This window comes from Pediculus humanus, genomic scaffold (genome assembly GCF_000006295.1).
Source record: "Pediculus humanus corporis 1103172107368 genomic scaffold, whole genome shotgun sequence".
NCBI lineage: Eukaryota > Metazoa > Arthropoda > Insecta > Psocodea > Pediculidae > Pediculus > Pediculus humanus.
Genome location: NW_002986996.1, coordinates 182382 through 195266, shown reverse-complemented (window position 1 = coordinate 195266; position 12885 = coordinate 182382). Strand labels below are relative to the sequence as shown.

Here is a 12885-nt window from a genome sequence, read left to right as displayed (position 1 = left end):
TGCTGTCTCGGAAAAAAAAAAAAAATTGATTTTCGGGGGAGGAGAGACGCGCTACGCGTTCGTTCGCACGACGTATACGAGAAAATTATGATTAACGTCCCGGCCAGCAGGAAACCGAACGGATTGTCGCTTTTTTTTTTTTTTTGTTAAACAAAAGTACCGTAAGTACAAAAAAAAAAAAGTAATAATAATAATAGAGTAGTAATAGTAGTAATAATAATAGCGATAATAATAATAATAATAAAAATAATGATAATAATAATGATAAAAAAATATGATTTTCAAACCAATTTTTTTTTTTTTTTTTTTTTGGTTTTGTCTTTACCTAAGAAATTTCATCATTATTATCATCATCATGAAAGTTTCAATTTATTCTTACGGAAATTTCCAAAAAGTTTCAATTTTTTTTTCTTCGTGTCCGTTTCGTCTGCTGCGGTCGAATTCGAATCCGTCGAATACGTTTCGTCTTTTTCGTCGTTCAATAATAAATTATTACTTTTCATCAATTCATCCGTTCTAACCTTATCTAATATTTTTTTGCAGTCTTCTGTCGTCGTCGTCGTCGTCGTCATCGCCGTCGACATCGTCGCTTTTCTACCGTCTTCCGAACTCGTCGTCATTTTTTTCACGTCACCGACGACGACCATTTCTTTCCCTAGTAATTTACGAAAATCGTCGCTCGTCGTGCGTCGAAAATTCGACGACGATCCGTCGATGGGACCGTCACGAGAATCCGATTTTCTCCTGCAACCAAAAAAAAAAAAAATTACGTATGTATCTACGTGGGTCCTCGACGTTACAACAACAGCAACGACAGCAACAGTCATCTTTACCGGAAATCGTCGGCGGCGATTTCCCTCGACTGTCGATAACCCAACAATTTATCGTCTTCCATCATTTCTTTATCTTTGTAACTTTTAAGAAACACAAATTTTGGATCTTCCTCCGGTTGATCCTTGCTTATCCTCCTTATCATTTTACTATTATCTGAATTTTTTCTCAACTGCTCTTCAATTTTTCTCACGGATTTTAAATCCTCCGGTCCCGAACATAATTCCCTTGGAAGTTTTTTTATTTGAGAATATTTAAGGACGGAAGAGGGTCCGTCCAAATTTGAATCCGACTGAGATAATTTCGATTGAGAAAACTGTGTGAAACAACCAAAAAAAAAAAAAAAAAAAAACAAAATCAAAACAAAGTTTTAAAACTTTTATTTTAATCCTTTTTAATTTTCTCTCTCTTTCACTCACCCTTTCTCTCTCTCTCTCTTCTCCCCGAGACTTTCTCGAAAAAAAAAAAACAAAAAACAAAATATTTTAAATTAACGACGACGACGACAACGAGGATGAAAGTTCGCATAACTTATTATAATAATAATAATTTGAAAAGTAAGACAAAGGTTAGTGACACGGTATTTATAATTTGTCATAACAAAAGGTGCGTTTTCACCTGCGGCACGCACACGCACGCACGCACACTCACACCCACACCCACACATTTCGTTTCTTCCCTTAATTAAACTTGTTGCCCGTAATTTATAGCATTTAAGACTCGGATAATGGCATGTTGGAAAGTAATTTACCGGTCTCTCGGCGGTGGACTAAACTGTTCAATTTAACCACCGGTAAAAGAAAATATAATTTTTTTCTTCTGCTTTCGCGACCAAAAGTTTTTTCGTTTATTTTTAAATTTTTTTTTTTTTTGGGGGTCGGGGGGGGGGATTTCTTTGCGATAAAAATTAACGAAAGCGCTTAATAAACCGCGAGCACGACATTTTAAAATTAAACATCCTCATTCATTAAAAACCGGGGGGGAAAAAAAAATGGCGGACGCATTTTCTCTGCCCGACGCATTTTCACACCGTATATACATGCATGCGTAAAACGCGGCGTAATCACACACACAAAAAAAAAAAAAAAAAAAACATACCAGAGAACGATCCTTATCTTTTTCCCTGTCGAAAGGAGATGCGCAATTATTGTCTTGACTGTGGCAACGACTCATTGAACTTTTATGAATTTTTTTCTGGAGTACAGGCATCGGAGTGATTTCGTCTTCCCAACTAAACGATAAAAAAATTAATTGATTATCGATACGCGAACGGTTCGAACGGATAAAAAAGAGAGAGAAAGAAAAACAAACTCACCCATCTTCTCCAAGTGTAAAATGTACGTTGCTATTGGCACTTTTTGAATCTTGTAAACTATCATCGTCGAATTCATTTCGACCCTGTTCGCTTTCACTGGAATCTTCCTTCCAGCTATCAAGGCAACCTATGGAAAAAAAAAAACCATAATACTAATAATAATAATAATAAATCCACGTGAATTTTTTTTATTTCACGCAACAATTTTAAAAACACACGCGTAACAACCACGGAAAAAAAAAAAAAATTACGTTTGTACGAAATAGTCGAAAAAGTACAACCGAACGACAGGTTCGCCAAACAAACACACAAACGAAAAACAATTTATTTATTTATTTATTTTAATTCTGAAAATTTTTTTTTTAAAATTTATTTCACTATCAGTGTGTGTGTGTGTGTGTGCGTGTGCGTGAACTTGGATAATTACGTTTATCACAGAGGAAAAAAAAAAATTGTTTTCCTTCTTTGATAATAATTAAAACTACGTTATTTAAATCAAATACTTTATTATTATTATTTTTTTTTTTAACTAAAAACCACACAATTGATTTCAAGGCCTGCTGCGCACGATAGCATAATTTCTAAGCATGCAAACACGAGAGACGCAAAATATCGAAAACATATTGTTTATGTGTGTGAAAATCGACGAAAAAAATTTTCTTTTTCCCCTTCTCCCTCTTCCCTCCCCCTTTTTTTCTTCTCCCGTTTACTGCAACGCAAAAAAAAAAAAAATCAAATTGCATTACGTAATGTTAATTTATACTTGTTTGATTTCGATTTTAATTTTTTAACAAAAAAAAAAAAAAAACCCGAACGAACTCCAACAACAACAACAAACAACAAACAAACAAAACAAATCAAAGTCAAATCGTATAAATTGTTCTCTCTCTCTCACTCTCCCAAACTTTAATATTTAAAAAATTCGTCGACAAACAATCAAAATAAATAAATAAATAAAAATTAATAATTTGACAAAATGCAACAACCGGAAACTGAATGTGAGCATTTTCCGTTTCCCCCTCCCATTTTCCACAATTATCTCCCTACCACTACTTCCACGTTTTTTTTTCTGTTTTCCGTTATTTCATTTCCTTTTTGAAAACCTTGGCTTCATATGTATAAATGGGCGTAAATAAAACTTTTTTGCAATTTCACAATGGTTTATTTTACGCCGTCGATAATAACACAATCGTTTTCGAACTTTTTATTAATAATAATAATAATAATAATAATAATAACTTTTACGAGAGTGAAGAAACACTTTACATCGTATATAAAACCGTGAAATTAATTTTTTTCACGTGCATTTAAAAAAAAAAAAAAACAAAAAAAATCAAACGAAAATTTTTTTATTACGTGAAACCCAGAAAAAAAAAAAAAAAAAAAAAACATGTTACATGCCAAAAATTATTACAACACAATTAAATTCCAATTTTAAAACAACTTACGCGGGTTAGGAATATCATTATTATTATTATTATTATTACTATTATTATTACTATTACATTACCATCATCATCATCATCATTACGTTGTAAACACGACCATTATTATTCGTTTTGAATATTTTTTTTTTTTTTTATTTCATTTTCCAAAGATCGTTATTATTAAATGACAAATTCATGCACGGGAAAATAATGATGATAATAATAATAATAATAATAATAAAAACATTTCGGGAAAAAAAATAAATTATTATTATTATTATTTTAATAGTAATCCAGAAAAAAAAAAGAAAAATTTATTTTGTAACGCCCCTTTTTAAAAACAATTTTTTTTTTCGTTTGGTCGATCGGTGTTTCGAAACACATCAAAAAGTAACAAAAAATTAATAATAATAATAATAAACAATAATCATTAAGAAACGTTAGTTGTTATTGTTATTGTTATTGTTATCGTTATTATTATTATTATTATTATTGTTACTACGACTTTTGTCGCGAAAATTTCACTTCGATCGTTCACCGCGCCTTCGCATTTTTTTTTTGTTTTCTTATACGCACACGCACACACGCACACGCACGATATCAAATGAGAAAAACAAAATAATAATAATAATAAAAAAAAAAAAAAAAAATTTAATTTATTAAATAACAAAACAAAAATAAAAATTTTCACATGCGGAAAAAAAATAAAAAAGAGACAAGGAAAAACTTTTCGTTTTTTTTTTTTTTTTTTTTTTTTTAAATTTAATTTTATTATATTATATTATATTATATTACGAGAAGAGAAAATAAATAAAATGAAAAGGAAAAGGGAAAACGGAGGGGGCGAGGGGAGGGAGAAAGGGGAGCGGGGGGTAGGAAAGGAGGCGGGGAAAAAAATAACAGCCGAGCGTAATTTTTTTTTTTTTTTTTATGTAAAATTGATACGGGGAAATTTTTCAAAAAAAAAAAAAAAAAATGGCGCGAGAGAATCAATCACGTGAAAAAAATCATGTCACGTGATTGATTTTCTGACGACAAAATCATGTCGTCACGAAAAAAAAAACCATTGTTTGCATACGTAATAAATAAATATATATAAATTAAATACATAAATATTTTAAACATGTTTTTTTTTTTTTTTTTTGGGGGGGGTTTTTTAGGGGGTTTTTTTTGGAACCATTTGATAAACTTTGTGGAAGGTCCTTGTACGAACGGGGAGGGGGGGGAAGGTTCATAAAAAGAAAATGATTTTTTTTTTTAGTTGATGCTGTCGTAAAGAATCGAAAAGGATTTTTTTCGGTCGGAAAAGACAGAGAAAATGAAGAAGAAAAAAAAAAACTTTTTACGATAGATAATGAAATTCGCTTTCATCATCCGTCGAGTAAGTAGTAATGCTCTTACCTGCGGAAGGTGAATGCAACGAAGAACTATCATCGTCCAAGTCATCCTGACTCGAATTGACTCTTCCTGAAAAATAAGAAGAAAAACAAACTTTGTCAACAAATTTTGTACGATCGGTTTTGAGCCTCGCAGAGGGGGAAGGAGAGAGACGGGTTTCGTTTAAATATTACAACGATTTTTACCTAAACCCTTGGGCCCTCTTCCGTTCGGCGCGTTCTTATAAAGAACGGATTCTAAATATGGCAACCCGCTGTTGTTTATTATGTTGAAACCGCAGAGCAATTCGATTTGTTTCCATCTGTAAACTCTTTCTTGCAATTCGGACGTGACTTCGTTCAAAGACGTTCTCGCTTCGACGATGCTTCGATCGACATCGTCTATGGATTTACCATGAGTCGAAACGAAAGCTCCAACCAAACTCGATCTCTTCTTCTTCAACTTGTCGCACTAAAAATTTTAAAAAATAAATAAATTCTCTTTCTCTTTTTCCCTTAATCAAACAAACGAGAGTGAGAGAGAGAGAGAGGGAGACGTACCGCTTCTCTGGCCAGCTGAAGTTTTTTCTCCGCGGCCAAACGTTTTTTTATGTATCCTTTGTTTTCGATTTCGTGAGTTAATTGAAGCCAATGCTGTAGACCCGCCGGGGGAGCCCAACACCGATCCTGCAATTCTCCCTCGGCTCTTTGCAATTCGCTCCTCAGCATTTCGACTTCTTGCTTCAATTGAGTCACTTCCAAATCCGAATACGTCGTTTTCATTCTTTCCCCGTCTCCTTCTTGCTCCAATAATTTTCTCTCCAAATTTAACTTTTCCGTCGTGACGTTTTGCCTTTCTTTTTTCGTGTGTTCGAGTTCTCTCTGAAGGTCTTCGAGAGCCAATTCGGCTTTGTGTAAACTTTCCATGTCTTTCATCATTCTTCTCAAATGATGACGGGATAGTTTGTTTTGACGATATGCCCACCAGCATCCGACCAAGGCTCCCAATAAAAGTGTTACCAAGACAATATCTTTAGTTGGATGATAATAATCTAATAAACAAGAGAAAACTGTAATGCATGCATTAATTATTATTAACTGCTATTTATTGATTTTTTATTATTATTATTTTTTGGAAAGTTTTGAAGAAAAAGTTCAAAGTACAATTTTTTTTTTTTTTTTGTGTCTGAAACCGAAAAGGAAAAACAACTTTTTTTTTTTTTTTTAAATTTTATACAAAAAGCGCCCGAGGCAAGAGCGAGATGAGGGGAGGTGAGGTGAGGGGGGCAAAGAAATCAAACTCCCATTGAAATAATGATAATGATACCAATGTTAATTTTCCCTCGGATATTTTCTAACTTTTTTTTTATCATCATCAAGTGTTAAAATTTATTATTATTGATCAGGTAAATTTATTATTGATGATACCACGACGATAAGTGTTCTATGACGTTAAAGAAAAGTTTTTAAGATAATAATATTTATCCAACTTAAATTCTTTTTTTTTTTCCTTCGTTCGTTCGTACGAGAGTGAGAGAGAGAGAGAGAGAGAGAAAAAAGTCATTGATGAAAATTCGCTTATGGGTGAAAGCAAACAGTGAAGTCAAGTTTTTTTTTTTTTTTTTGTAAATAATTATTTTAGCGCTTCAAGGATTCTGCAAAAAAAAAAACGAACGAGATAAGAAAAGAAGAAAATATAAAAATCTTCCAACGGGGAACGTTAAACGTTACATCCAATTATTACGAGATTAAAATGGGAAATAATCTTTTTCGCGAATAAGAAAAAAATAAAAACTTTTTCATTCAAACTACCCAAAAGCCTGACATTTTGAGCTAAGCAAGCGATTGCGTCTACACTGCAATGTGTTTTTCTCTCTCTAGTCTACCTTTTGGCGGTCCGAACAAAACGACGTCCATGGCTTTCAAGGCAATTTTTTGCTTGTGTATCGGGTCTTTGATTCCCAAAACGCTGCTAAGGTATTGCGAATTGCCAACAGCCAATCGTGGTAGAGTCGCACCCGTCACGCGATTCTCGACAAAAGTTGTCGCGTACTGAGGAAGTTCCACACTCGTCGCGAGCCATTCCACCGTTTGCTCCACGGTCCAGTTGTGTACCTGATTAATGTTATTTTTTTTTTTTTTTTTTTTAAAAAAATAAAAAATATAATAATAATAATAATAATAATAATAATAATAATAATAATAATAATAATAATAATTAAAGGAAATTCGACCACTTTCGTCTCTTTTTTCGTCTCTTCTCACGTCATTCGTTTTAATTTTCGGACTTTTCAATCATTTAAAATCGAATCAACACTTCATCACACATACTTTTTTACGACTATTATTATTATTATTATTATTTATTTATTTATTGATAACTCTTCGTCTCGAGTAAACGAAAAAAAAAAAAAAAAAAATCATTCATTCGTGCGTAACGCAAACACATAAATAAATAAATCAATTTCACAATTATTAAAAAAATTACATACATGTATGTAAATAAAAAAGGAAATTACTAAACGAAACCCCCCCTTTCCCTTTCCCCTCTCCCCCAAAAAAATAACACAAATACAAATAATAAATAAATAAATAACAATGGTATTAGTTTTTAAAAAAAAATATTTGCGGCGTAATAAATAAATTTTTTTGTTGCAATTGCGTTTACCCGCACGAAATCATTTTTGGCAACGATAATTAAAAAGAATAGAGACTGAGAAAAAATAAATAAATAAATAAATAAAAGAAATTGTTTTATAAGGCTAATTTGTTATTAAAAAATAATAAAAAAATTGCAAATAATAAAAATCATTAATTAATTCACTTTGAATGAAAATGAGAAAAATTTTTTTTTTTTTTTGTGAAAATGACGGAAATAAATTTTACCTACATCAACCTTGAGGGAAAACGATAGTTGCATAAACTCAATATGAGACAAAAAAAAATTTTTTTTACTTTTTTTTTAAAGACACAAAGGTGAGCAACTGTCGTAAACATTTCATTAATAAGAGAGTTAGAGAGAGAGAAAAGAAAGTAAATTTTTTCTTTTTCATTCAATCAATCAATCAATCAATCATTTCCAATAACAAAAACATTTTTTAACATTAAAACTTATTAAATAAATAAATAAATAAATACGTGATTTAACTTACGTCGGATCTCAGCCATGCATCCCAAAGTTCTTTAACCGAAATGTGTTTGTCGTCGTTTCTATGAAAAGCTTGTTGCCTCCTCTGATACCCATCCTGATATTTTAAATCCTCTCTAAGAAACTGCGAACGAAATAATTTTTTCATTATCATCATCATTATTATTAAAAGTACTACTACTAATAATAATAATAATAAATAAATAAAATCGAAAACGAACACGCATGAATTCGTACGTCGTATGTCAAACATGTAAATGTTTAACGTCAAAAAAAAATTTTTATTTTCTTTTTCCCTTCGAAATCTAGTCTATCAACAAAACAACAAACTCAAACAAACGAGTATAAACGAAAGAACAAACGAGGAAAAGTGACATGCTTTGATGATTTTCCCAACCGTTTCGCAATCCGAAAAAAACATAATAATAATAATAATAATAATAACAACATCGTCATTAACAAAGTTGATTTTTGTCCCTTTTTTTTTTTTTTTTGCGAGACCGACTCTCACGTTGTTGAAATTATCATTATTTCATTAAAAAAAAAAAAAAAACTCGTTTTCAATAGTGAAAACATTTTTTTATAAAAGTGCAAGTAATGCGTACAATAAGTAATAATAATAATAATAATAATAGTAGTAAGGAAAAAAAAAAGGTACGAAGTGCAATTTAAACCGAAGTAAATATTTGTCATCATCATTCGAGAATAATTCGCCGAATTAATTTAATTTTTTTTTTTTTTTTTTTTAATTAATAAAAACGAACAATAAATTCCTTTAAAAGGAATATGAAAACACCTTTTTTTTTCTAATAGAAAAATACAAGTATTAATTAATATTTATGATGATGATGATGATAATAACAGCCGTAAAAAAAAAAAAAATAATTAATCCGGGAATCGATAAAAAAAAAAGAAAAAATTAATTGTTTTTATCAGTAGAACAAAAGTGACAAAGTTTTTCCTTTTTCCTTTTTCTTTTTCCTTTTTTTTAAATGTAGTTTTTCGCAAGGGGACTAAAACTAAACTTAAAACTAGGGCTGCCAAAAAAAGAAAAAATAGAAATAAAAAGAAAACTCGCTATTTATTTAATAAAATTTAATGAATTAATCAAAATTACTCGTAATGAAAATAAAATAAGGAAATCGGGAACCGTCACCGTTATTACCATTATTTTTATTATTATTGTTGTTGTTATTGTTTTTTTTTTTTTTTTTTTGCGTTGTTCTCTTGCGAAACTCATCATCATCATCATCATCATCGAGCACGCATATTATTATTATTATGATTCCAAGAAATGTAATGTCAAAAAAAAAAAAAGAAAAAAAAACAATTACCAGGATAATGGTTTAACATTGTTATGAAAATGTTAACGTCAATTATAAATCAAATCACAAAAAAATAAATAATAATAATAATAATAATTCTCACGAATATTATTATATGTAACTCGTTTGAAAAAAAAAAAAAAAAAAAACAAAAATTTTCACATATTTTCAAATGCAAAGTTTGTCAGTGATTTCATTACTAAAAATTTTTTTTTTGTTATAATTTTTGGCAGCATTAAATTGTGAAATTTTTTATTAAATAAGGCAAGAAATTCATCATATATTCCCACCTCCTCATCTCACTCACTCTCATTGTTTTTGTTGTTGTTGTTGTTGTTGTGTCGTAATAGAACAACAAATTACAAAAAAAAAAAAATTTAAAAAAAAAAAAAAAAAATGGACAATGAAAACAATCGCAAACAAAGAAAAGAAATCGATTGCAATTAACAACAATTAAATGTTTAAATCGATAAACAATTTTTTTTCGTTTTTTTTTTTTAAAAGCAAGCCTAAAAATAATTAATAAAACGATTTAATAATTTAAAATGGGGAACGCTAAAGATTGAACAAAAAAAAAAAAAAATATAATTAATGGCATTCCCGACATAGTTTCAAAATTTTGTTATTTACAAAAAAAAATTAATTTTTTTGCCCCCCAAAAAAAAAAAAAAAACAAAACTAACTCAATCTAACGAAGGATTCATTAATTTATATCTTATTATTATTATTATTAATGTTACTAAAATTACTTAAAAACGAAAAAAAAAAAAAAAAAAAAAAAGTGAGTAATGATTTATTAGAATTTCTTATTTAAAACGCATTAAAAAAAATCGACTGATTACGTTATCAACCTAAAATAAGAATTGTATTGGAGTATCAATATGAAAATGAAACAAACTTTTCAAATTTTTCACCTGACATTATTACAAATTGATATTTCCTATTAAAAACAAATAATTCATTTGTAATTACATACAAATTGTACAAAAATAAGGCTTTGAATATTTTTTTTTTTTCGCTATCAATGTGCCTGAAGCAATAAAGAAAAATATTGTAAACAACTGAATAACTGAATAAATTATATTATTCAGTTTCTCAAATCTTTTTATTGTTTTTCTCATACTTTGAACGATTCTTGTCGCTAACCAAGTTTTTTTTTTTTTTTTTTTTTCTACTTAACATTTTTACATAACAGATTTGAAAACATAACAAAAAAAAAAAAAAAAAAATTGAAATCACTGACGACAAATAATATTTAAAACATGAAATACATGAATTTATTTGATTTTATAAAATCGCTCAAATAAATTTAGGTATGAAATGTAAAAGTATTTATTGTAACCGAATGGGTTTTTCCGATTTGTTAATTTATTTATTAATAAATTTATATGTTTTATTAATAAATTACCTCATCTGATTCAGAAAAATCAACATTTCCATCAGCATCATCGTCTAGTTGTCTGTGTAATGATTTAATAGCATCCAATGCAAGACGATCTTGAGCTGTCATCGAAAGGCAAACTAATTCATCCCCAATACAACCTTCAGATCCTGAAATTTAAGAGTGTAAATTAATTTTCTAATTATTGTAACAAAACTAAACATAATTAAGATAAACATAATTTTCAAATAAATTCTAAATGATGATTCGATAAAAAAAAAAATGTTTAAATTTAATACAAAATAATTTATGTGATGATGGTTTTAAAAAACAATTTTTGATACTTTCATAACCTTGTAAATTTTTTAATTTATTATTTAAACAAAATTTTTTTGTTTGAATTCTAACAATACTATTTTTTCATTTTGTAAGCATTAAAAATTCTTTAAATAATTAAAATTTATATGATATTTCGACATTGCGCCTTAACAATACCTGTTTCATGGCCATGATTTGCCACAACAGCTGACGAGGCATAAGAACCTCCTCGTGAATAACTTCCTATACTTCCAGAAGGATAATCAGATCTTAACGAGGTTACTGATGATGAATATGGTAGTTTAACTGGATTATCCGTTGCCTCATCGAGGGTATAAACCGAAGTCGTTAAACAATAATAAAATAAAATCAGTCCAAACACTATCAACATTGTTGAACATCAAAAAAAAAAAAAAATTTTTTTTTTTTCTTTTTTTTTTTCTTTTTTTAATATAAATTAATTTTTTTTTAAATTATATATTTTGTTTTCCGATTTGTATATCGCTTATTAACCACTCCATAATTAATTCACATATGTATATAAACACACAAACACTTTTGAAGATATCAATATTTAATGAAGTACAAAATACACACACTTAGCTAAATTCTACACTCAAGGTTGAAAATCGGCCGATGGCAAACCAATGCAGCCAACATAAATTTTTCTAAGTCGGTCTCAGGAAATAATACGGTTAGTCATTGGGGAAAAATAAATTTTTTTTCTCCTGTATTATTATTATAATTTCAAAATTTTCAATATATATATTTTAAATTGAAAACAGCTCATATTATTTTGCAAAAATTACAAAAAATTACAGCAATGAATTTAAAAAAAAAAAAAAAAAACGATTTCATTGCCAATATAAAATTAAGGAAGAGGAAGAAGCCATTCGCTGCTCGACGCTCGACAAATTAAAAGCTTTTTTTTTTTTTATATATATAGTTGTTCGCAGATTGATAAAATTTGCAAGATAATCGATGACCACAAATGAGAATTCCAACTTTCTTTTTTTTTTTTAAAAAGAATAACACCATAAACCAGAGAATATAATGATCGACGAAACAAGGAAGTTCATTGAACTTGATATTAATTGAAACCGCTGTAAAAACCATTAAAAATTTTAAAAAAAAGTGAAACAATTTAAAACATTTTTTAATTTTCAGCTTAAAAGAAGATGTAATCGAATGTCATGGTCGTTTATATAATAAATTAACGTTATTATTTCAGGGGGGAGGGGGGGGTGTTTAAAACCTAACAAAATTTTACCACCTATCACAATTTATTTTATTAACTAATAAAAAAAAAAAAAAAAATTAACGATAAAAGCATAATCAATTTTAGTAGAGCTTTATATACTATATTGCAAAAACAATGATTCAAAAATTTTTTTTTTTTTGTTTAAATTTTTTCAAAAAAAAAAAAAAAAAAAAAAAAAAAAAATGCAAAATGAAGGGAGTACAGTCAAAGGAATGATAGTGTCATGAATTTTACATTTAATATAAAAACAAAAAAAAATAAAATAAAATAAAATAAAATAAAGAAATAATGTGAATTCCCTGCTTTTTAAAAAAAAAAAATTTTTTTTTTTTTTACTTTTTTTTCTTTTTTCTTTTCGAGTTGTAGTAATGCATAGTAATATTAATAATGTATTATTTATAGGACAAAATTGACTCCTTTTAAGCTGTTAAGCTATAAAAATGGCCCGACAAATATACTTTACATATATTAATAATTTTGAGTCAATAAGATAAAGAACAAAA

General features: G+C 28.6%; 2 protein-coding genes across 2 annotated transcripts; both read right to left on the bottom strand.

Moving 5' to 3' along the window:
* Positions 1-353: 353 nt before the first annotated feature.
* On the bottom strand, positions 354-2722 carry Phum_PHUM006720 (uncharacterized protein; the record flags this gene model as incomplete). The annotated part of the gene is made up of 5 exons (XM_002422654.1): positions 354-744; positions 834-1147; positions 1930-2062; positions 2147-2273; positions 2689-2722. 5 exons carry the CDS (start codon positions 2720-2722, stop codon positions 354-356), a joined length of 999 nt encoding a protein of 332 aa, XP_002422699.1.
* Positions 2723-4915: 2193 nt separating this feature from the next.
* On the bottom strand, positions 4916-11512 carry Phum_PHUM006710 (uncharacterized protein; the record flags this gene model as incomplete). Its single annotated transcript, XM_002422653.1, has 7 exons — positions 4916-5040; positions 5157-5421; positions 5511-6001; positions 6836-7064; positions 8102-8221; positions 10831-10973; positions 11299-11512. The coding sequence occupies 7 exons, from the start codon at positions 11510-11512 to the stop codon at positions 4916-4918; spliced, it is 1587 nt and encodes a 528-aa protein (XP_002422698.1).
* Between the last annotated feature and the right edge of the window lie 1373 nt (positions 11513-12885).